The sequence below is a fragment of the Podarcis melisellensis genome (genome assembly GCF_964234715.1).
Source record: "Podarcis melisellensis genome assembly, chromosome: 5".
Classification (NCBI taxonomy): domain Eukaryota; kingdom Metazoa; phylum Chordata; class Lepidosauria; order Squamata; family Lacertidae; genus Podarcis; species Podarcis melisellensis.
The window spans coordinates 23,959,323-23,982,823 of NC_138537.1; the positions used below are offsets into that span (position 1 = coordinate 23,959,323).

The 23,501-nt window shown below is 43.3% G+C and overlaps 3 protein-coding genes across 11 annotated transcripts in view; 2 read left to right on the forward strand and 1 right to left on the reverse strand.

The window, feature by feature from the left end:
- MED12L (mediator complex subunit 12L) overlaps window positions 1–23,501 on the reverse strand; it is a 168,626-nt gene that overhangs the window by 83,991 nt on the left and 61,134 nt on the right. The gene's annotated exons all lie outside the window — the stretch shown is intronic.
- On the forward strand, window positions 202–18,307 carry GPR87 (G protein-coupled receptor 87). 3 transcript variants are annotated; one of them, XM_081911285.1, is made up of 3 exons: window positions 202–342; window positions 15,306–15,432; window positions 17,177–18,307. In XM_081911285.1, exons 2-3 carry the CDS (start codon window positions 15,327–15,329, stop codon window positions 18,217–18,219), a joined length of 1,149 nt encoding a protein of 382 aa, XP_081767411.1. In that variant the 5' UTR covers window positions 202–342; window positions 15,306–15,326; the 3' UTR covers window positions 18,220–18,307. The 3 variants fall into 3 exon arrangements, with proteins under 3 accessions (XP_081767411.1, XP_081767410.1, XP_081767412.1); XM_081911284.1 differs by lacking the exon at window positions 202–342 and adding an exon at window positions 1,935–2,072; XM_081911286.1 differs by lacking the exon at window positions 202–342 and adding an exon at window positions 12,288–12,394.
- Window positions 202–23,501, forward strand: part of P2RY14 (purinergic receptor P2Y14) — a 28,910-nt gene continuing 5,610 nt past the window's right edge. Inside the window, exon 1 of one of the 4 annotated variants that reach the window (XM_081911343.1) lies at window positions 202–342. The gene's annotated coding sequence lies outside the window, so the exon portion shown is untranslated. Of the gene's footprint in view, window positions 343–1,954; window positions 2,073–21,755; window positions 22,716–22,810; window positions 23,466–23,501 lie in introns of those variants that run through there. The other 3 variants (XM_081911344.1, XM_081911345.1, XM_081911342.1) reach the window with 3 other exon arrangements.

Genomic DNA, 23,501 nt, shown 5'->3' on the forward strand with positions numbered 1-23,501 from the left:
GTGAGCCCCAAGTTTTCAAATCTCACCTACGCTAGCTCATGAGTCATCTCTAAGGCTGAAACAGCTTGTCACTCAAGTTCTTCCTGGCTCAGACCATTCAGACCAGGAGTAAAGAACTTGGAAGCCAGCACGCTTTAATTGTGGGCCTGATTTACCCCTACGTCTAATTTATAAATCCACCTTACTTAGAATCTTCGGATACTTAGTTCAAAACGTGTGTTTGTTCTTGTCCTGGAGAAAGCAAACAAGACTTTAATGTTTTGGAAGAATATAATGCACCGTGGAGACATTGCTACAAGCATTGACAACAAAAAGCCAAATGAAGAGCAACACAGATGACAGGTAATTTATTTTATATTTATGTCAAAAGAGTGCAAATAGAAGGCTTGTACTTTAACGATACCTCAAATTTTCAAATCGTTCTTGGCGAAATGTGTGAAGTCAAAACAAGGTGTTTGTACGTTTAGGCTTCCATTGGTTTGTATCTCTAGTCTAGATTGATTTTATTTGTCTAGTTCCAAAAGTTGAAAAACAAAAACATTTCTGTGCAGTACACAAAAAAAGTTGCTAGGTTAAACTCTCATGTTGTATAACAGGCAATTATGAAATTAGGAACCTATAACTTTTTAAAAAATGACTTGAAAGGTTCTTCTTAGATCTGCTGGGTCTTGCTCAGCAAACATAGCATTGGGTTTATATTCTCTTTAATTGCTCTAATGAGGCATAAGAAGTTCATGCTAGAACACGCCAGGCAAGGAATCTCTGGAAAACACCAGAAACAAGGGCATTAAAAGCCCCTCAGCTTAGTACACCATGAACTGGAGTAATTTTTTTGGGTGTTCAGCTAAATTTATGATAAATGCAGAGCAGCCAACAGATTAAAGTTTTTCTACTTAGCTTATACACAACCTGTTTCAAGTCTTTCAGATATGTGAACTGATATCACTTTTATTATATGAATTTTAAATCTTGAGATGTTTCCAAGATTACACTGCGGTATATACATTGCTTTGCTTGGAAAGAAACAAGGATACCTTATTGCTTTTACAAAATCCAGGCGTGCTTTTATGGTACATCAGACAATGTATGCTTTTTCAACTGTCCCCTTTGCTCCTCGTTCAAAATCATAAGAAAAATGGTTTAATTTGTATGCTTTTTTTTTTTGTCATTCATCTGTCTTCCACTGCTAATCCTGAAGTTCTCCCTAGTCTCCATAGGCCTGGTTTTGCTCTTGTACGGAGCATAAACCTTTGTGCAGCAGCTGCAGAGAAATAACTAGGGATGCCTGTATGGTGGGGGAAAGAGAAGTGGGCATGCGTGAAATATGTCACTGGGTGCTTCCAGGCTGTCACTGTTGGGATTCTGTCACATCCTGACAGATTCAGTTTGTTCAATTAAAGTTTACATGGAGCTCTTGGGTCCACTTCTCCAAAAGGCTGGATTTTTTTTGTGATAAGAAAGGTGACTGGAAAATGCAGTGTGAAGTGTGGGATAACACTTGCTTTGAAGCAATACCATGTAACATTAAACAAATCGGAATGAATGCTCGTTAAATAACTGACTTCTAATTTCCCTGCAAATGTTTCAGGATGCTCAGTAAACGGGTCACTTGAAAGTACCCATTTCTATTTCACAGTTTGTGGGAGGAGAACCAAACAGAGTGTTAACAGGTTCTGCTTTCTGAGGGTTTTCTCTTTTTTTCAACCTTTGCCTCTCTTTCCCGTCTCATTTCAGCCTCTTTTTATCCTTTAGTTTAACCCTCTTGTTACACACGCACACCAGTCTTCGTTCCCTAACCACAAGTGCCTTTCTTCCACTCCCCACCCTAAAGGAACTCTAGGCAGAGTTAACTCACCTGCCACACAGTTCTCTGTACGTGTAGTAGCATGCAACACTGTCTGGGTTGCTCCAATTCCCAAGGTGCCCAGGGAGCCCTGGCATTCTGAAATGCACCGTGCAATGTTATACTACTCAGTTCACAGAGGAACCAGTCCATCCAACATGATACTACAAACTGTTCTGGACTGATTGAGTGCAGAGAATACTACAGAATGTCAGAATGGGAAGAGGAGGCAAGTTTTTTTAATTATTTGTTGTTTTCTCAAATTCTAACTTAACTTCTATTTTTAGTATAATTAGCATCACAGGAGAGTAAGTATCTAATTCTAGTAGAGTAGTTATTCAATCTGCAAAAACTCTTTTATGATAAACGTGCAGAATGACAAGTACAGGAGATTCTTTGGATAGAAAATCTTTCATTTCTTCGCTGTTTTAGCTTTGAAGGTTATATGTTGCACACACACACACACACACACACACACACAGCTTGTCAGGTGAACAAAGTGTAAAGTTTACAACGGTAGCAGAATAGCAAAATGCCATTCTAGAATCCTGGCCAGGTTTCTGGAAAGACCTTTTAGAAGCAAAGCAACTGCTAAATGTTATGATACAAAAACTTCTAAATATTTAAATTAAGAAATGTTTCTGTGTATTGCACTCTACCCAGTGCTACCTATTTCTACAAGTTAAAGAAAAAAATAGTGTTAGAATTTTTAAAAACCATCATTAGGGGTTCAAAGCTCCTCCCTGTCCAGAACCAAAACTACTCATAGCCAAACAGGCTAAGTGTAGTCACATGTAGTTTTATCAACACGGCTGCTCAGTCCGCATGTGTGGAGGGTTTACTCTTTGCATGAAAAGGAGTGCCCACAGGATGGAAAAGAAGCCCATTTCTTGTCCCCTGCCTGACTTTGCTGAATGCGTCCCATTGCTTTAAGCAGCATTCTCCCCTAGCCTGGCTCCAAGACTGAACCTGAACTAAGAAAATGTCTTAATGCAGGAGAGCACAGTGAAGTAAGTGAGGGTTAGTGGGTTGTTTCTCTCCCCTTCCTCATGTACTCATTTTCCTGTAAAGTGCCCTGGTATCCCTGCTTCATAAGGATGGGACTCCCATCACATCTGTTGTTGTTTAGTCGTTTAGTCGTGTCCGACTCTTCGTGACCCCATGGACCAGAGCACGCCTGTCCTGTCTTCCACTGCCTCCCGCAGTTTGGTCAAACTCATGCTGGTAGCTTTGAGAACACTATCCAACCATCTTTTCCTCTGTCGCCCCCTTCTCCTTGTGCCCTCCATCTTTCCCAACATCAGGGTCTTTTCCAGGGAGTCTTCTCTTCTCATGAGGTGGCCAAAGTATTGGAGCCTCAGCTTCAGGATCTGTCCTTCCAGTGAGCACTCAGGGCTGATTTCCTTCAGAATGGATAGGTTTGATCTTTTGCAGTCCATGGGACTCTCAAGAGTTTCCTCCAGCACCATAATTCAAAAGCATCAATTCTTTGGCGACCAGCCTTCTTTATGGTCCAGCTCTCACTTCCATACATCACTACTGGGAAAACCATGGCTTTAACTATACATACCTTTGTTGGCAAGGTCACATCTAGCTTGACTGAAATGGCATCAAGCAGAAAGCTGTCCCAGTGATAGCTTCCGATGCGCAGACGTTTGAGGGTGACTGTTAGAGAGCCCTAGAAGAACTGACTCATCTCTTCTCCTCCCTTGCCCCTCCATAGCTGCTTTTTCAGCTTTAGACACAGGAAGTTAATTCTCTCCCCCTTCCCGGCCACTGATGTCAGCTGCAAGTCAAAAGCAAAGCTGCAGAAGCCACTGATTAACAGAGCTACCCAGCCATGCTGCAATGCCGTCTAAGTAATCATCTGGGGATCATGGAGTCTCTGTCCAGCGGGAGACTTAAAACAAAGATTTCTGTAGCTCCTGCAGCTCAGTTATTTAAGCCTGAAAGCAAATGTCTAAGGGCAGATCACTTGGCAGCTTCCCAGATTCTCGGTGTGGCATTTCAGCTCCAGCATTCATCACTGGAGTGATTTGTTCATGTCATTTTTTTGTGATTTGCCCATGCTCATGTATATAGTGGGGGACCGGAAGCACTTAAATAGCACACCCAGGCAATCTATCCAAAGGACAGCTACTGGGTTGTACTCCAGCCAAGTCAACTCTTCACATTTATGTCTCAAATATGACCATATTTGGGGGGATTCGGGTGGGGAAGAAACATGAAGTGCCCTGAGCAACGTAGAGAAAGGACAATATAAAAATGTTAGGAAAGCAAAAGGCATGTGTTAACACACACACACAAACATGCAACTTCATGCTTCCTAGTGGCTGAGTGGACAGTCTGTCTGCTGGAGCTTAATTAAATTAGTGGTTTAGTTAATCCTGTTCATGTAACCTGGGGTGAAGAAACACTTTCAGCCCGAAAATGGTGGTGCCAAGGGCAAAAGTCAGCAGAGCTGCAGCTGTAACTCTTACATACAGTGGCTGATATTCCAGCCATCCAAAGGTCAAAGGTTTCTATGCCCCCAATGAGAGGTGTGGCCAAGTGCTATTTTTGCATTAAAATGGTACCTGTTCTGACAATGGGGCAGATGGAGTAGAGAGGGTTTTTTTAATGGAACAAGGAATGTGGTTGGGTAATAAAGGAATAGAAAGTATCTCTCCAATATATCAGAGAAACATGCCTGGTAGTTTACATAGGCAGAAATGAAGTCTGTAGGAAGAAAGGAGAAGCTGCTTCATTCCTCTGTTTAGAAATGGTAACATGCACATAACGCGCACACTTAAGAACTCACCTGCTAAACAACTTTGTGTTCATTGTACTACCAACAGAAAATCACTAAAATTAAAAGACCATTTGGAACAATAGCTAGGTGTGCATTAAAATAACAAAAAGTCTAGAATTCCTTCTCTTAATTGCAGAGTTAATTTTAGGAATCCATCACCCTTAGTCAGGTCTTGTGCTCCACCCCACAATGCAATGCTGAGCAACGTCCACACCTATTTTAACAATACGTCCCCTTTCCTAACTCGGCAGACGTGACCTACATCTGCAACCTCTCTTTCCCGTCTCCAGATTCACTATGCTCCTTCACAGTGGGCTCCTACCTAGGAACCTCAACTTTTATTATTCAGAGACCTACACTCCTTCCCCTTGCATCTCCAATCTAACTTGACACTTGAGACCAACCCAATAATTCCATAGCCTCTAGCTGCATGTCACACAGATGAAAGCAAAAGACATTCTTAGGACTCCCCTGTACAGTGGTACCTCAGGTTACATACGCTTCAGGTTACATACACTTCAGGTTACAGACTCCGCTAACCCAGAAATATTACGTTGGGTTAAAAACTTTCCTTCAGGATGAGAACAGAAATTGTGTTCCAGCGGCGCGGCAGCAGCGGGAGGCCCCATTAGCTAAAGTGGTGTCTCAGGTTAAAAACAGTTTCAGATTAAGAACAGACCTCCGGAATGAATTAAGTACTTAACCTGAGGCACCACTGTACTCTTACAAAGAGTCTTCACAATCTCCCCCATCACTACTCTTATACATTATTAAAGTACTATTTACCTAACTCCTGCCAACCTAGCAGTTTGAAAGCACGTCAAAGTGCAAGTAGATAAATAGGGACCGCTCCGGTGGGAAGGTAAACGGCGTTTCTGTTTGCTGCTCTGGTTCGCCAGAAGTGGCTTAGTCATGCTGGCCACATGACCCGGAAGCTGTCTGCAGACAAACGCCAGCTCCCTCGGCCTATAGAGTGAGATGAAGTTCAAGGACACTGACAAACTGGAACGTGTCCAGAGGAGGGCAACCAAAATGGTCAAAGGCCTGGAAACGATGCCTTATGAGGAATGGCTAAGGGAGCTGGGAATGTTTAGCCTGGAGAAGAGGAGGTTAAGGGGTGATATGATAGCCATGTTCAAATATATAAAAGGATGTCACATAGAGGAGGGAGAAAGGTTGTTTTCTGCTGCTCCAGAGAAGCAGACACGGAGCAATGGAGCCAAACTACAAGAAAGAAGATTCCACCTAAACATTAGGAAGAACTTCCTGACAGTAAGAGCTGTTTGACAGTGGAATTTGCTGCCAAGGAGTGTGGTGAAGTCTCCTTCTTTGGAGGTCTTTAAGCAGAGGCTTGACAACCATATGTCAGGAGTGCTCTGATGGTGTTTCCTGCTTGGCAGGGGGTTGGACTCGATGGCCCTTGTGGGCTCTATGATTCTATGATTCTATGAGCGTGCAACCCCAGAGTCGGTCACGACTGGACCTAATGGTCAGGGTTCCCTTTACCTTTTTATTTACCGAACAGCTGCTCTTATTTATTTTCCAATACAATACGCTGTCTTCCACTCATTTAAAAGCCAAGGGGGGGGGTGGTTCTTTCTGTTAAGGCTACGGATAGCACAGGTGTTGTATTGGACAGTTAGGTTTAGCAGTTCAGAATATGCCACAGTAACTGCAGGCCATGAAATGGAAAGTCCCTTGTTGTATAAGGGAACCGGATAGGAAAATAGGAAGCTGACTTACACTGAGTCACACTGTTGGCCCATTCAGCTCAGTATTTTCACTGACTGACACTGGCTCTCCAGGGTTTCAGGCAAGGGACATTTCCAGCTCATCCTGGAGACCCTGGGGATTGAAAGTGGGACTTTCTGCATGCAAAGCAGATGCTGTACCACTGAGCTACAGACATTCCCATGAAATAAGGGGGTACCGTATTTTTCGCTCTATAGGACGCACTTTTTCCCCTTCAAAAATGAAGGGGAAATGTGTGTGCGTCCTATGGAGCGAAGACACCATAGCCCCGCGACCCTCTCCCGGTTGGAGAGGTGACGCGCGGCTCAGGCAGGTGCCTCCATAGCCACGCGTCACCTCTCCAGCCGGGAGAGCTCGCGCGGAGCTAAAGCAGCCCCTCGCGACCCTCTCCCGGCTGGAGAGGCGACGCGCGGCTCTGGCAGGAGCCTCCATAGCCGTGCGTCACCTCTCCAGCCGGGAGAGCGCGCGCGGAGCTAAAGCAGCCCCCCGCGACCCTCTCCCGGCTGGAGAGGTGACGCGCGGCTATGGCAGGAGCCTCCATAACCGCGCGTCACCTCTCCAGCCCGGAGAGCGCGCACGGAGCTAAAGCAGCCCCCCGCGACACTCTCCCGGCTGGAGAGGCGACGCGCGGCTATGGCAGGAGCCTCCATAGCCGCGCGTCACCTCTCCAGCCCGGAGAGCGCGCGCGGAGCTAAAGCAGCCCCTCGCGACCCTCTCCCGGCTGGAGAGGTGACGCGCGGCTATGGCAGGAGCCTCCATAGCCGCGCATCACCTCTCCAGCCGGGAGAGCGCGCGCGGGACTAAAGCAGCCCCTCGCGACCCTCTCCCGGCTGGAGAGGTGACGCGCGGCTATGGCAGGAGCCTCAATAGCCGTGCGTCACCTCTCCAGCCGGGAGAGCGCGGACGGGGATAAAGAAGCCATAGCCCCGCGACCCTCTCCCAGCTGGAGAAGTGACGCGTGACTATGGCAGCAGCCTCTCCGCTGCGCCTTTCCGCTGCTCCCAGACCTGCTCTTTGGGGCTGGTGGTGGGCTTCCCCCCGCCAGCCCCAAAGAGCAGGTCGAAAGGAACCTGAAGCCAGGAGAGCGAGAGGGGTCGGTGCGCACTGACCCCTCTAGCTCTCCAGGCTTCCAAGGTAGAAGAAGAAGAAGAAGAGTTTGGATTTGATATCCCGCTTTATCACTACCCGAAGGAGTCTCAAAGCGGCTAACATTCTCCTTTCCCTTCCTCCCCCACAACAAACACTCTGTGAGGTGAGTGGGGCTGAGAGACTTCACAGAAGTGTGACTGGCCCAAGGTCACCCAGCAGCTGCATGTGGAGGAGCGGAGACGCGAACCCGGTTCCCCAGATTGCAAGACTACCGCTCTTAACCACTACACCACACTGGTAGCCACCTGAACGCACCTTAAATGGCACCTTGTTTTAGAGCGGGAAAACAAGAGGGGGAAAATTCTCCCACTCTCTGCGCAGTGCTTCCTGCCGCTTTGCTGAAGGGGCACTGGTCAGAGAGCGGAAGAATTTTTTTCCCTTGTTCTCCCCCCTCTAAAACAAGGTGCGTCCTATTGTCCGGTGCGTCCTATGGTGCGAAAAATACGGTATATAGGCTCTTTCCATCCTTGGAAGGCACTTGATCAAGTAGAGGAATCCCACTGGCAGAAGGTGGCAGCAAGACTTTTGCCAACTCCCCCTGTAGCCCCCAGCATCACCACCTACAATGTTCAGAACTCCAGGACAGATTTTCTTTTATAATCATTTAAATAATTTAGTATTTAAATTAGCAAATTTAATACATAGAATCATATAACTGTAGAGTTGGAAGGGACCCTGAGGATCATCTAGTACATTAATTAAAGATAACTTTTATATTTCTAAAAATATTAATAATTATTAATTTAAACTTAAGTATTTCTTTTTAAAATAAAATAAAATTATCCTGGCCTTCCTCTCATAAGTGGCCAGGGCATCAAGTAACAAACATGACACACAAATGAATATCAGAAAACCAAACTAGTACAGAGAGGTACAGGACATTGCTTAGAGGCTTGCAGATTGCTGGAGGGTGTAAGGGACTGGGGTGAGGACCTGTAAAAGTTGCGTTCTCTCCCTCTCTCTCCACCACCCTCCACCTTTCACTAGTGAAAGCATCCCTTGAGCAGAACTCTTCTCAGTCAACTTTCCTACTGTCGGAGCGGAGGGTGGGGGAATAGATCCAAGTCTATTTGGTATGCATCTAGATTCTTGTGCAATGTTGTTTTTGAATGATTCTATAGGCAGCCTAAAAGCAAACAGGTTAATTTAAAACAAAACAAATCTCAAAACCTATTGTAACATCCACAACACAATAGCCCTCAGTCCCCTGGCTGATGGACAGGGCCATCATACATTTCCATTCTCCTCTCCATTGCCCGGACAACTGAGGGCTGGAACAGAGAATTCTTTCAAAAAACGAGGGGACAATGTAAACTCTCTGAAGGTGCTCCTTCTCTGGCTGGTGGATGTGGCTAGGCTGTTCTTCACCTTCCCATTATGTTCTTCCTTAAAGATAATGCTTCCACCCACTCAGAGTTTTATCTTCTAGAGACTTTGGAAACAAGAGTTAAAACTGTGAGGAATAACAAAGCTAGCAGCAATAACAAAAAATCATCAAGGCATCACAAATGGGCAAGAATTGGGGCAGTGGCTAGGATTCTGAGTTTGGAACCACTGGGAGGAAGTGGGGGACCCTGCCTGAAGGTCCAGTCATCTGACACTCCAATCATGCAAGTGGAAGAGAGAACAGATACTACTTTTGTTGGTTCCCTCTTCCTCCTGAAGTCCTGTCTGCCCCCTAACAGTTGTGCTAGAGGGTTGGGGACCCTCCAGAGCAACATGACGAGTGATGCTGTGGGCTACAGGATAAAGAGGGGACTCAACAAAAATTACAGCCTCCTCTTCCACCCCCACCTTTGCTGGTGGAATTGTCTGCCAGAATCTTGGTTCCATGAATGAGACCTTCTATTCATGGATGCCTAATTAGTATCTAAGTCAATGGTTTTATGAATAAGAACCAGAAAATAGAAACTGTTCTTGGTAAAGTGTGACTGTCAGGAGGTATGTCATTTTGCCTGAATGGGATAGGCAGACTTTGCTGAGGAAGCAGCATCATGATTTGCTCATTACATACATCTCTTTACCTCACACCTGGCAAAATGGCTGAAACACAGGAAAAGTCCTTAGGACAGGCATAGGCAAACTTGGCCCTCCAGATGTTTTTGGGACTACAACTCCCATCATCCCTCACCACTGGTCCTGTTAGCTAGGGATGATGGGAGTTGTAGTCCCAAAACATCTGGAGGGCTGCCTTAGGATATCCCAATGCCATTTATTCAGCATTTAAAAAAGAAAGAAAGCTAAACTGCATTCATCTGTAGTGGTGAAATTTATACCAAGGCTCAAGCTTGGCAACATTTTAGCACCTTTTTAAAATAGTAAAACACAACCTAAATGTAGTCGGATGCTTGAAAACAAAGTCATACACAATCTGGGAAAGAGAAACCAAACTGGGCATTGTATGGCTTCCATACGGGGTTTTTCGTCACCGTGATGGCTTTTTTTAAATAGGTCAAATAATCCAACACCATAAGCAATTTAGATGCTATTAACTCATCATAATTTCAGTGTATCCCGTAACCTATAATTTAGCTATGTCGCTCAGATACACAAACCAGTCCATCAGCATTAACAACAACAAATTGCACCATATATGCAGGAGTGTGTACTTTACACATATTTATTGCAGAGGCTTTACTTTAATGATGCTAAATATGTAGCAACACAACCTATAAAACATATGAGGCTTAAAATATTCCTCTGCACTGAGGTTCTTACTGGATCAGCATTGCAGGCTTTTTTCTCTCTTTCTCTCCAGCATTAACAAATACCACGTTAAGCTTCTGTCGACATCCCTAATTGCAAGGAAGGAAACATTTACAATACTATGAAAATATCCTGGTTGGGTTTTTTTAAGGGTAGGTGTCTGTCCACACCTGGTCAGGATTAGAAGAAGAAAGGATTAAAAGTCAATGTAAGATGCTGCAATTATTTTATTGAACTTGGAGCTAGCTTTTGGCAATTCACCTTCTACATCATATGTACTCTTTAGAGCAGTAGTTACCAAACATGGTTTCCCCTGGATCACTTGAAAATTGCTTCAGGTCTTGGCAGATCACTTAACTCCAGACCTTCCCCTGTCTTGCTTATTTCGCTAAGGCAGAGCCTCCTCCTCAATCACTTCTGTTCCATTCTGCTCACCTTCTAGGAGACCACCAAATTATAAGAATTGTGAAGTAGCCACTATGCCAGCTGTTCTTCACGCGCGCTCAGCTGCTGTGTCCACCATTCTTCACACACACATAGATACAACACCGCTATGCAGAGTCACCAACATGGGCCTCCTGGTTGAAGTCCATGCACTACTGGTGGTCCACTGAGCACTTTAGGAATCCCCACCTTAGAGCCCTGATGTGAAAATAGAATAGCTCCATGTCTGTCATGCTGAACTCCTTGGAAGAAAGGCAAGATTCAAACAAGATAAAACATACTCATATTTAAGGCATATATCGGCTGTCAGCTTTGGGAAGGCAACTAGTTTAGATGAGCCTTTGGTCCTTCTTTCCATATAAAATTCCATCTCAACCTGGATTATATTTTCTTGCCTCTCAAAAATAATTCTCACAAGATTAAATGAAAAACAAGCATATAAAGTTTGTGGGTTGTAGGGTTTAACTTCAATTTAACGGCTTACTAGTAGTAGTAGTAGTCTAATAAAGAGGAGTAGAGGAAGTCTTCACAAAGACAATACCATGCTAGTGAAACTGACTTTGCTTCTGTTAAGAAATGCTTTGAAGTCCCCATCTGATCATATGCAGTAGACATGAATGCCTTTAAGGCTCACAGGAGTTCACTACAAGGGCATGAAGGGAAGCACTGTGCTGCTTGCATTACTGAAGAAGCTATTGCCCAATTAGTGCCACGGCTGCCATGGACGCTGGCAGTTAACGAAAAGAGCAAATGAGAAAGCACAGCTTTAAGATGACAAAGCTCGTTAGTGGAAGATCAATCCAAGGGCATGCTTGAACAACTGCCCAGTACTCCCAACATGTTAAGGGCCTCACACAGGTCTCCTCATTGAGCAAGTTTATTGCTAGGAGTTGGCAGAGGTGGCTTAAAAACCTATAGATTACATGTCATTTTGGGGGAGAATTGCTCATTTTAAGGGATGCTTTTAAAAAATGTTTTACGTCTATCCAAGACACAATAGTCCCAGCTCATTGTATAGTACAGCAATGGGGAACCTGGGACCTTTCAGAAGTTTCCTGATTACAACCCCCACCAGCCCCGCCAGCATGGCCAACAGTCAAGGATGATGGGAGTTGTAGTCCAACATCACCTTGGAAGGCATCATGTTGGGTACAACAATTTTGTCTGTATCTATAAATAATCTAAAATGTCAAGCATTCGCACAACACAGGAAGCCAAGCTTTACAATCCCTGTGCTCCTAGTAGGATTACACTTGGTGCAATGAGTGTGTACATAGCTTCAGATGACATTGTGGGGGTTTCCAGTTCAGATTCAGTTGCTGTTCCAACTTTTATATTCTTTGCTGTAACTTGAAGTCACTGCTACTTGTCCCTTTTTCAGTGGCTTTGGTAAACCACTGTCTTCTGACTTCATAAGCACACACTGCTGGTAAAACCAATATTGAAATTGTTCCAGGCATCTTGAAATCTCTCTACTGTATTGAGAAAGGAAGGGCAGAAAGGGGAGGTGTTTGGAAAGAGAGGAAGCCGAAAACATAGGAAGTTGCTACCTGTAAAAGCTGTGTCAGCAAGCTGAGATCATGGGGCTTTCTCCTTGTTTAGAGTCATCATAGACCACAGCGTATGAAGTCAAGTGTTTCCTATGGAAGTCCAACCAAGGTCCTCCACTTTCACAAGTGAAGCTTGAATTGCTGCATCTCATTGACAAGGTACCGCACAAACGCTCCTGTGCAAGCTTTACAGTCATGGAACGAGAGGCGAAGCCGTCTTTTGGATCAGAAATTGGTTAAGTAGCAGGAAGCATACAGGAGGAGTCAATGGACAGTCCTCCAAATGGAGAGATGTAGAAAGTGGAGTCAATTAAACCAAGAAGAAAGGTTACAGCGTTTGGGACTTTTTGATTTACAAAAAAAGTTAAGAGGTTGCATGATAAAATTCTGCAAGGCATAAAGAAATCGGATAGAGAAACGTTTTTGTCTCTTTCTTTCATAACACTAGAACTCATGGACATTCAATGATGCAGAATGATGGAAGATTCTGGTCCAATAAAGGAAAGTAATTATTCACACAGCACAAAGGTTAAAGTACGGAACTTGCTCCTACAAGATGCAGTGATGGCCACCAACTTCAGGGGCTTAAAAGATTAGACAAATTCATGGAAGACAAGGCTATCAATGGCTACCAGTCAAGATGTGATTATTTTTACTCCCAGTTACAGGGAACCACAGGTGGGCAGCTTGCATACTTCCCACAGGCAACTGGTTGGCCACTGGAATAGCTGGGCCATTGGCCTGATCCAGAAGGCTTGTCCTATGTTCTTATGTCCTACAGAGACAAATGGATAGGAAATGCATTTCCCACCCGACTGGCTGATGAGTAGATATTTCAGTGATGCCCACTGGTTGCTTGGGCATATTTACTAGATTTCTTACTTAGACCTCTTAAATCAGTTCACTGAAGGAATTTTTCAAAGTGGTATGAGAAGTCTGAGATGCTGTGCACTCTGGATCCACTCTGAGACCGTCAATGTGAATAAAACTACATGGTTGGAACAAAACTGGCAACTGGAAGTGTTGTTTATCTGCAACAGGCCATTTGAGTTTTTGGTGTTTAGAAGCCATTGTTTGGCAAGTGAAGCACCTGTTCAAATTAGGCTGCGGACCTGCATTTACTTCTGTTAATTGAATGTAAATGTATTTTAGCACTGGGAGTAGAAATGGTTATTTTCTCTTCATAATTACATATAGCGTAAAATTTACCATGTTCTTGGCGTCGCTAACTTTTAATCATCTGCGATCTTAATTTATTATTGACAGGAAACTTATCAAACCCATGTACAAAATGAAATGCAATTTATTTGTAACGCTCCCAAAATATTTAAACAGTTCTATAATGGGGCAAGCTAATCCACCATGGGACTCGAATGAGTGCAGCTCCCCACAATTTATGGCAGTATTGCAGTTGCTCAATATTCCCAGAAAGGTAACAGCAAAACTAGATTTACAGAACTCTGAGTAGGCAGATAAACCATAGTTCCTGTACAGTATTTGGTTGTAGGTCATAAATTGCACAGATTGGCGGAATATCGGAAATAAGAAGGATAGAGGCTGGGAATAATGCCCTGTTTATAATTGGTTGACATGTTATCACAATCCTAAACTGTTACAGAACTTCTCAGGGTTTATAGTAGAATAAGAAACATGGGTAATGGACATGATCCAGACATGAGCCAGAATCCAGAAGTTAAATTCTCAGGGATATTTTCCTGAATTTAACTATCTCTGATTTTGAATGACACTCCCTAGCCTAAATTTCTCACATTGCTCACTCTTCACTGTGTTTTGCATTAATCCATCCACCAGAGGTAACAACCCCAGTAGTATTTACATACTAATTTACCCTGGGATGAAGATTATGTGAGTCAAGATTAGTCATTCAGCTTGTCGTTTGTTGCTGATTGTCTGCCTTGAAAGGGCAAAGCAATCAAAAGATAAAGGGAACCCAGAGATTATTACCCAAGAAATCTAATCAAGTAAATTGGTCTTTGGTGGATGAAAGTGAGAACTCAAGAATGGTAGGCATCACTTTTATTTAATAGAGAGCTAATTGTCTGCAACCAGGACACAGTTATATTGAATCCCATTGATGATGCTGAAGGATCCATGATATGCCCAGGCTTTTAGCTAAAGCATCAATAAACTACAGGCAGCTGTACAAATGTAGTTAAAATGGAAAAATATATACTTGTGTTAGCTTGGAATGAATTAAGTATTGGCCTTCGTTTCTCTCACATGCAACCACCTGCCCACAAGATAGTCTGTCCTTGTTGCTACATTCATTGTTGCTCACAATTTACCCATAGGAGTCGATTAAAATATTTTCTGTCTGTCTCCAGATAATTACTACTTTGGGAGTCCATGTTACAAGGCAACAGCTACTATAAGCTAGTGGCGGAGTGAGCTGGTAATTAATGCACGGGCATGTAGAAGCTATACAGAAAGCTGCATTGCCCAAGAGAGCAGTGATATTGTAGGAGCCTTTTCCAGAGTCGGGGCTGGTCCTAGCTTTTTCATTCACAGTGACACATCTCTGTGTGTATGAGGAAGGATCGGTGTCCAAACTTTTTTCAAAGAGGGCCAGATTTGATGAAGTGAAGGGCCGTGAGGGCCGACCAAATGGCCAACCAAACTTGTTAACCTTTTTTTAGGATTGAAGTTGTTGAAGTTTTTTTATGATTTTACCCCAGAAAATTAACTGCCACAGGGGCCGGCCGGCGGGCCAGATTAGGCCCCAGAAACGGACTTTGGACATGCCTGCTAGACTATCCTTTCCATGTAGTGCATTTTCCACAAGACACATCAGGAAGCAAATGCACACACTTCATAGATGATGGTGCACACCTATCTCCTCTTTACTTTAAGTTGAACTCCATGGAGGAAAAGCCATGTCTGAGTTGTCTCTTAAGGGCCAAGATGCAGCTGAGTTCATAATTTTGTCCTATAAGCCGAAGCCTGTAGCACAGCTGCCATCATTCTGTGCTCAGCCAGAAACTAAAAGATGCTGCTGTTGACACTGAGGTATTTGCCTATTGTAAATATTTTCACTTCCTATATTTTTCAGACGTTAGAACTTGTACAACCCATGATGTGTCCCAGATCAATTGCCACCAGTGTGTCTTCTGAAAAGCATTTGACCTGCAAATCAACAATAATAATGGGGTCTAACATGTCATATGTGAAGCTTCCAGGTAAATGACTTTAAAAATAAATAAATCAGGAATTCCTGATACAGTTGTTTTAGAGAGGAGTTAATAATTTATACAGTTGTGCCTCCTTTTTAGTATCACATTATTAGTTAAGTTTCATATAAGAGCAGTTCATTTAGAAGCCTTCCCAAACACAACCATTGGTTATTTCCATTCCTGCTTAGCATTCTAACCAAGCTCATGAGGTCATTGTCTTTAAACCTCAGACAATCTAATAAACAGACTACCCCTGGTCCACACAAACATCCCTTTTTTAATAATCAAAATTCACAAGTACCCCTAATGAAGCCCCTCATTATTGATATACGGTATTTAAAAAAGATAACCATACCTATACACCACATTCAGAAAACCACTATGCATGCAGTTCTACTTGCTACACAGCTGCAGCCAGCATTTGGAGCTCTTAACACAGTTTTTGCTGCTGGGCTTGGAATGCATGGGCAGTGCCGAAGAGTAGAGACCGCCTGTGGTGTCAGGTTTGGGGCAACCCTAGATTGAAGACTCCATATTCTCCCCCTCTTCTCCTCTTAAAAAAAACAAACAAACAAATATAGCAGTGCTATCAATGCCGATAGCACAATGATCTGATTGGCAAGTATGAATGCAAGCAGATACTCACCTACAGCCTGCTACTGCATTCATGAGTCTAGAGACTGGCAATTAGGTATTTAATGAAGCACCTGGTGGTCCTCACTACGTGATCATCATGCCACCAAAATACCCTATGATTCACGTGACTTAGAAGCCTGATGCAGTCTCAACTGGTGGGCAAAGAGTTCCTAAAGCAAGGGAGGCTCTCTTGCAGCGTTGCACCACAAATGGCATAAAAAGCAGGACCCAAGGTTTGGCTAGACAGGAGCGGGATGATCTGTGGTTCTCGTGTTGTCCCAGATTTAGCACTACCCTGCACAATCTCTGAACTCGACTTGCAGCCTCATTGCTTCCAAACCTTCAATAAATGGAGAATTTACAGTTTCCTTAGGCAGCTCATTCTGCTGCTGAACTGGTCTTAAGAGTTATGAACACAGCATATATTTATGTTCCAGTCTTTCCCCCTCCCTTTCAATACCCTTTTGTGTCCTTGAATAAGACTCCGAGGGCTCATCCCAACAAGCCTTCGCATGCAGACAGGATCTTAGTCACTGGCATCACTAAGCATACTTGTGCAGCTGGCTGCTGTTGGGAGTTTAAAACAATGCACGCCCTGCCACCTCATTGCTGGAGCTGTGGTCTGAAGCCCTTTTCTGTAGCATGCAAACACAGCAGTGTAATAAAAACATTTTCTTGAAAGAGGAGGGCAACTCCCCTGGCTGTACCAGGTGTAGAACCTCACTCTGCTGACCTCCTAAGAACCACCCTGCTGAATCAGACCAAATATTTATGCATTCCAACACTACATTTCCAGCAGAGCCCTTCCAGGTGCTTCACAAGCGGAGACAAAAAGCAATAGCCACCTCTAGTTGTTAATCCCAAACAACTGCTATTCAGTAGCATAGTAGTCCATCATGTCTAATTGCACCCTTTCTACATGCTCCACAGTTACTCAAATGTGATAGATGAGTGTGCATCCAGAAACAGTTTCTGGATTCCTTCTGTTCACATAAACTATGGGGATGTGACTCTTGATTATGGGGTAACTCTTGAGTTATTGTTTTTATAGTTCCGTATGAATAGCTACGATTGTTAAACCAACTTAGACCATTTCTTTCCATCATTCCTATAGATCACCATCAACATCTGGGTCAAGGCAACAGTATTTTAGCCAACTGTTCACAAGATCTACCTGGGAATTCTACCAGTAATGAATTCACAACCATTGTCTTACCTGTGCTTTACCTCGTCATATTCCTGGCTAGCATCTTACTGAACAGCTTGGCTGTATGGATTTTCTTCCACATCAGAAACAAGACCAGCTTTATCTTTTACCTCAAAAACATTGTGGTTGCGGACTTGATGATGACCCTGACATTTCCGTTTAAAATCATCCAGGACTCAAGGCTGGGGCCATGGTACTTCCATTTTTTCCTGTGCCGGTATTCGACCGTTTTGTTCTACGCCAACATGTACACTACGATTGTGTTCCTTGGACTCATTAGCATCGATCGTTATCTGAAAGTGGTGAAACCCTTTGGGGATTCCAGGATGTACAGCATCACGTTCACCAAGATTCTGTCTGCGTGCGTTTGGATTGTCATGGCATTTTTAGCCTTGCCAAATGTGATCCTTACAAATGGTCATGCGACTAGGAAAAACATAGGCGACTGCTTAAAGCTAAAGAGTTCCCTGGGAGTCAAATGGCACAGAGCTGTCATTTACATCAACAACGGCATGTTTGTCGTTGTACTGATAGTATTGATAGGATGTTACATTGAAATATCAAAGTATATCTACAAATCAAGCAAACAATTCACCAGTCCTTCAAGTCGCAAACGGAAGCACAACCAAAGCATAAGGGTGGTCGTAGCAGTGTTTTTCACCTGTTTCTTGCCATATCATTTGTGCAGAATACCTTTTATTTTTGGCCACCTAGATAAACTTTTGGACGAATCGGCACACAAAATCCTGTACTACTGCAAGGAAGTGACACTTTTCCTGTCTGCGTGCAACGTGTGCCTAGATCCAATCATCTACTTTTTCATGTGTAGATCATTTTCAAGAAGGATGTTTAGGAAATCAAACATGCGAACGAGGAGCGAAAGCATTAGATCACTTCAGAGTGTTAGAAGATCAGAGGTGCGAATATATCATGAATACGTTGATCTGTGACGCTGAAGACAATGAGATGGACATTCCGTCCCATATTTGTATCCATATATTTGTAAATAATAAAGTATTTTTGTTTGATTATAACAAATGTCCGCTGTTTTTCATGTTGTTCCGCATACAAGGGAGCCATGCAGAATATAGCAGAGTAACCAGGCTTTGACTTAATCTAGTCTAGACTATTACAAATGTTGTACTGTGCCATCTAGTGGAGGAAAACATGCTTCTGTTACAATTATTATCAATAATCAACAAAACGGTTCCAGAAAGAAAGAAAATACTTCAGAATATAAAATTCTGTGTGTGTGTGTGTGTGTGTGTGTGTGTGTATAGAATTGCAATATTTATTGTTGTTTTTTTTAAAAAACCCTCAAACTACTTGAATTTGCTTCCATGGGAGGTCATTGTTATCTTCATAATATTATATGAGGAGCAACGAGTTTTCCCAGAATTTGTTTCTATATTTTCATGCAATTCTCACTCTTAGATAAGATGCTCCTTTTGCTATTATAGCCAAATCCCGAACTTTATCAAGCCATTTTTTCCAAGAAGGGAGTAATGTAACTTGCCAGTATTGAGTCATTAACATTCTTGCAGCTGTTAACAAATAAATGTAAGTTACTTATGCTCTTCTTTATGATATAGACCAGCAACATAAACAATGGATTCATTGTTAAATGGGAGCCAAAAATCATTGCCAATCTACAGTACTTTATATCACCCAGAGATCTATTAGCGGATCCTCTTCTATCTTCTGCCTAATCCTGCACTACAGTAAACATGTTTCTACAGAAGAGATGTGACGGTGATGCATTTTTAATTTATAGCTGCCAACTTTTCCCGTTTTTTAAGGGAAATTCCTTTATTCCAAACAGGATTCCTCGCAAGAAAAGGGAAAAGTTAACAGCTATGTTTTAATTGCCTTACTTTCTTTCTGAAGGAAAAACCTATAATTAAATCCATATAGTATTTGGATGATGCATTCTCCTTAATCTTATTTATAGTATGTTTTGACTGAGGAGTAATAATAACTATCGCAATCTAATGTGATAGTATCTAATGCAGTAGATTAGCACATGGAATTCTGGGTGTTGCCAAACACGATCAATTTAAAATTAAACCTCATGTACTGTAGTTATGTTGCACCACCAGAAGGTGGCAAGAAACTATTGTTGATTCATGCCGATTCATTTTTATACATTCCAATTATGTTTCGCCTTACTTGGCTTTCTTTCTAATTTTTTTTTTTTTAGATGTAGCTTCTAGAACTGAAGACAGTACCCCAAGTAGGATTGCACCATAGATTTGTAAAAAGAACCAAGTACCCGTTCTTAAAAATAAATAAAAAATCCTTTTCTGGTTATCCCTAACATGATATGTGCATGTTTCACAGCTGCTGTGCACTGGGTCATTGCGGTGTGCGAGAGTCTGTGGCTATGTATAGTTCTGTGTGTAACCATAGACTTATCAGTTGATATGCTTCCCCAATCTGGTGGCCCCCAGGTGTTGTTGAACAGGTCTTTGAGGCAACCCATGTCCTGAGCATTCATCCTGAATTGCTTATGCAGAGGTTAGACAATGTCTGCTCCTTATACAACATTCATTCTGATTTGACAGGGGAAGCAGAGTGACCACTGATAAAATCAGTAGCCTCCTATTCCTTTCACCACCGCAAAGTCTAGCAATGCAAAATTAATGTGACAACCCTGTACTGCTAGTTTTCCCAGTGCACTTCATTGACTGGCAGGCCAGGGTAACTCTGAGCACTGTCAGTGTCACATAACACAATATGGGATTAGTGGGCACTGTGGGAGAAGGGAGAGAGGCTGCAGCTTTTGCTAGCAGCTACATGAGTCTTGTATGTTCTAGTTCCAATACTATGTATATAAGAGGGAAACTGCTCTCCCTGAGGAGCTTACATTAGGGTTACCAGGCATCCCAGGTTCCCAGGGACAGTCCCCAGATTTGCATATGTGTTCCCGGACAAATTCCATCCCCGGAATGTCCCCAGATTTGCAAATTTGGCTCCAGGAAACGTGGCAGCGGCAGCCTCAGCAGCCCAGAGCCAGCCTGTTAACGCTGTTGGCTCTGGCTGGCTTCAGGAGCAGCTCGCTGCTCACTGCCGTGGCGCCCGCCATTTTTTCTGCGTCGCAGCAGCCAGCAGCTCCTGAAGCCAGCCAGAGCCAACTGCACTACCAGGCTGTCCCCTCCTGGGCAACGACTGCCCACCCGTGACTCCCGAGCCTCCCCTGATCTGTCAAAACAAAAGGGGAATGGGGAAGGAGATTGGGGAAGGCTCAGTTTAAAAAATCTCTGCGCATTTATGTTTCACAGGGTGCGAAAGAAGGGCTTTACACCCTTCATGTATATGCATGTGTGCTTGGGCCCAGGGTCTTTTGCCTCACCATCCCCACTACTGACTCCCTGTTGCTACTCAGCTTCAAAAAAAAGTGTCCCCGGATTCATTGAAAAAAAATCTGGTAACCATAGCTTACATGCTTTTGACAGCATAGGGCAGCCTACCCTAACCTGATGCCCTCTGAACCGCAAATCCCATAAGCTTCAGTCATAACAAGGGTGAATAAAAACATTGCCAGCAATGCTGACAAGGCTTGTGTCAGTTGTGGATAAAGGCGGGTTTTGCATATCAAGGTTATGTTCAGTCACGGATAAGAATAATGGTTTCTTGGGAAAATGTTGTTTATGCAGCGGCACCACACCTTGCATTTGGTTATGTGGGCTTCTTTGGAAAATAATCATCACTAGTCTGCAGGGAACAATGGGTTCATGCAGCTGCCTTAAATTGGTTAGTCCACTGGACTTGAATTGTATGCCAAGGGTTGGGAAAGCTCTCTCTTCTCCTTCAGAGTTCTTGAGCCTTCTCCAGTATACCTTATGAAACGCATTGTGTGTGGAGGGTAAAATAAACTGTATCAGGTCAGAAAAGTGCTGAGTTCAGTCCACAGTCGAAATCTGATTGTGTACAGAATAAAAACTTTCTTTTTTTAAAAAAAAAAAGCTTTGATCCAATAAGGTAAAGGGACCCCTGACCATTAGGTCCAGTCGTGGCCGACTCTGGGGTTGCAGCGCACATCTCGCTTTATTGGCCGAGGGAGCCGGCGTACAGCTTCCGGGTCATGTGGCCAGCATGACTAAGCCGCTTCTGTCAAACCAGAGCGCACGGAAACGCTTCCCGCCGGAGCGGTACCTATTTATATACTTGCACTTTGACGTGCTTTTGAACCGCTAGTTTGGCAGGAGCAGGGACCGAGCAATGCGAGCTCACCCCGTCATGGGGATTCGAACCACCGACCTTCTGATCGGCAAGTCCTAGGCTCCCTAGGCTCTGTGATTTAACCCAAAGCGCCACCCATGTCCCTTACCCTTTGATCCAATAGTTCCAGGTAAAAAGCAGACCAGAACAAAACAACACAGGATCATAAGTCTTAACAAAATAGGAAAATCTTCCTTTTCCCTACGCATAGGGAAGGCACGCTTAGAAAGTCTTTGCCTTGACACAATACAAGTACTCCCTGTTTTTTGCCATTCAGAGTTTGTTCAGGTCACACGCCACCATGGCTTCCTCAAAGCTTACATGGGTAGATCAGCAGTGAAATGCCCAAGCAACTTCCCTTTCGTAAACTTAAGAAATCACAGCATGTGATTTTTTTTTTCTCAGCTCACAGGATAGAGAGCAGGTGATTCTTGCAAAAGCTGGTTGTTCACACATGTAAACAGCTGGTATGAGAAATATATATATGTGGAAGCAGTGGCTATTTTGTGTCCTTGGAACATGTCTCACAATCCAAAAGCAGAGCTACGTAAATGATTCAAAGAAGCAAAGAATTATGATAGTTGAATTTCTAATAGTTGTATTTATACCCTATTTCTGATAGTGTGTTTTTCAATGCCCTAGAAAACATTTTTTTTAAGGTCATTATAAAGATGCCAGCAATCACAACCTATCAGAAACACAAGTTCTTTCCCACACTGTCCAAAGTGGCTCACAACAGATGGTGGTTTTCCCCGTTGACTAAAAGAACGGGTATAGTTGAAGAGGAATCAAATTGCTTTCCCTAGAAATTCTCATTTGAAGGTTTACTATCTTCTGCCAATTGTGATCTCATCCTTGTCTTTAAAAAGAATGCCGAGTTACTTCCAATTTCATACGTAAGGAAAGCACTGCGTTAATAAGGCCATGACTTCTTCTCCAAGTACCGTATGAACGAGTCAGGAAATGAGCACAAGTTCCCTTGCACGGCTACAAAACCACCAGTCACTGCATTATACTAAAAGGAAGCTGGAGTGCAGCAAACCCATTTGTCCATGGCAGGGCCTTCTCAGGGGTGGTCCCGTTTGTGGAATGCCCGTCCTGGTTAGGGTACCAGTCTCCTTCACTACTGAATTCCAGGACAGATTTAGAATCATTCCTGTTTACCCAGGCAATTTATGGGTGATAGACACTGGCCGTGGCAAACACAGAATTAATAATTATGCAGGTACGTGACTGCTTTTTAATGTTTCAGAAGCTGTGAGTGTTTAAATGTTTTAGGTTGTTTTGAGTTGTTTTGAAATGTTTAAATTATGTTTGATTGGACTGCTTTCACATTTTGATGTTTGCTACTCTTGGTTCCTTCGGGAGGAAGGGTGGGATAGAAACCTAGTAAGAATAATCATCTGGGTGATGGTAGCCAGTGGCCCTTCATATGTTGTTGGACTCCAACTCTCATTAGCTCCAGCCAGCATGACAAATGGTCGGGAATGATGGGAGCTGTAGTTCAGCAACCCAGAGTGGAACTGCACTGAACAGTTTCCAGAGATAAATGAACAGCATCTCCCAGAGCACTGAAGCCAACTCTTTTTAACTGTTCTATAGAATGCTTCTAAGAGTGAGGCAAAAAAAATATCTACAGGGGCTATATGCTAGCAAGTAAGATTTTAGCTTTCACAACATTTCCTCTTTTTTTGCCAAGGTCTGCGGTTTGTCACTTAAATAGTTCAGAGCTGCCCTTCGTGGAAGTATAGGAGAGCTGGCCAGCTGCAGCATTTGACACTTAACCCATACTTGGCACCAACAAGAAACATTACTAACAATGGCTTTTTTCAAGCCCAATTTTGGAGTTCAAGAAGTTCCAGAGTTTTTAAACCAGGCAGGGCAGGAATAGCAAGGAGCATTATTCCTGCTTGAATTCGGAAACATATTTTTTAGTTACTTAATAGCTTGAAAGGATACCGGACTCTCCAAATTGGTAAGTAAATGCAGCTGAAGCATTCAAATAAGCATA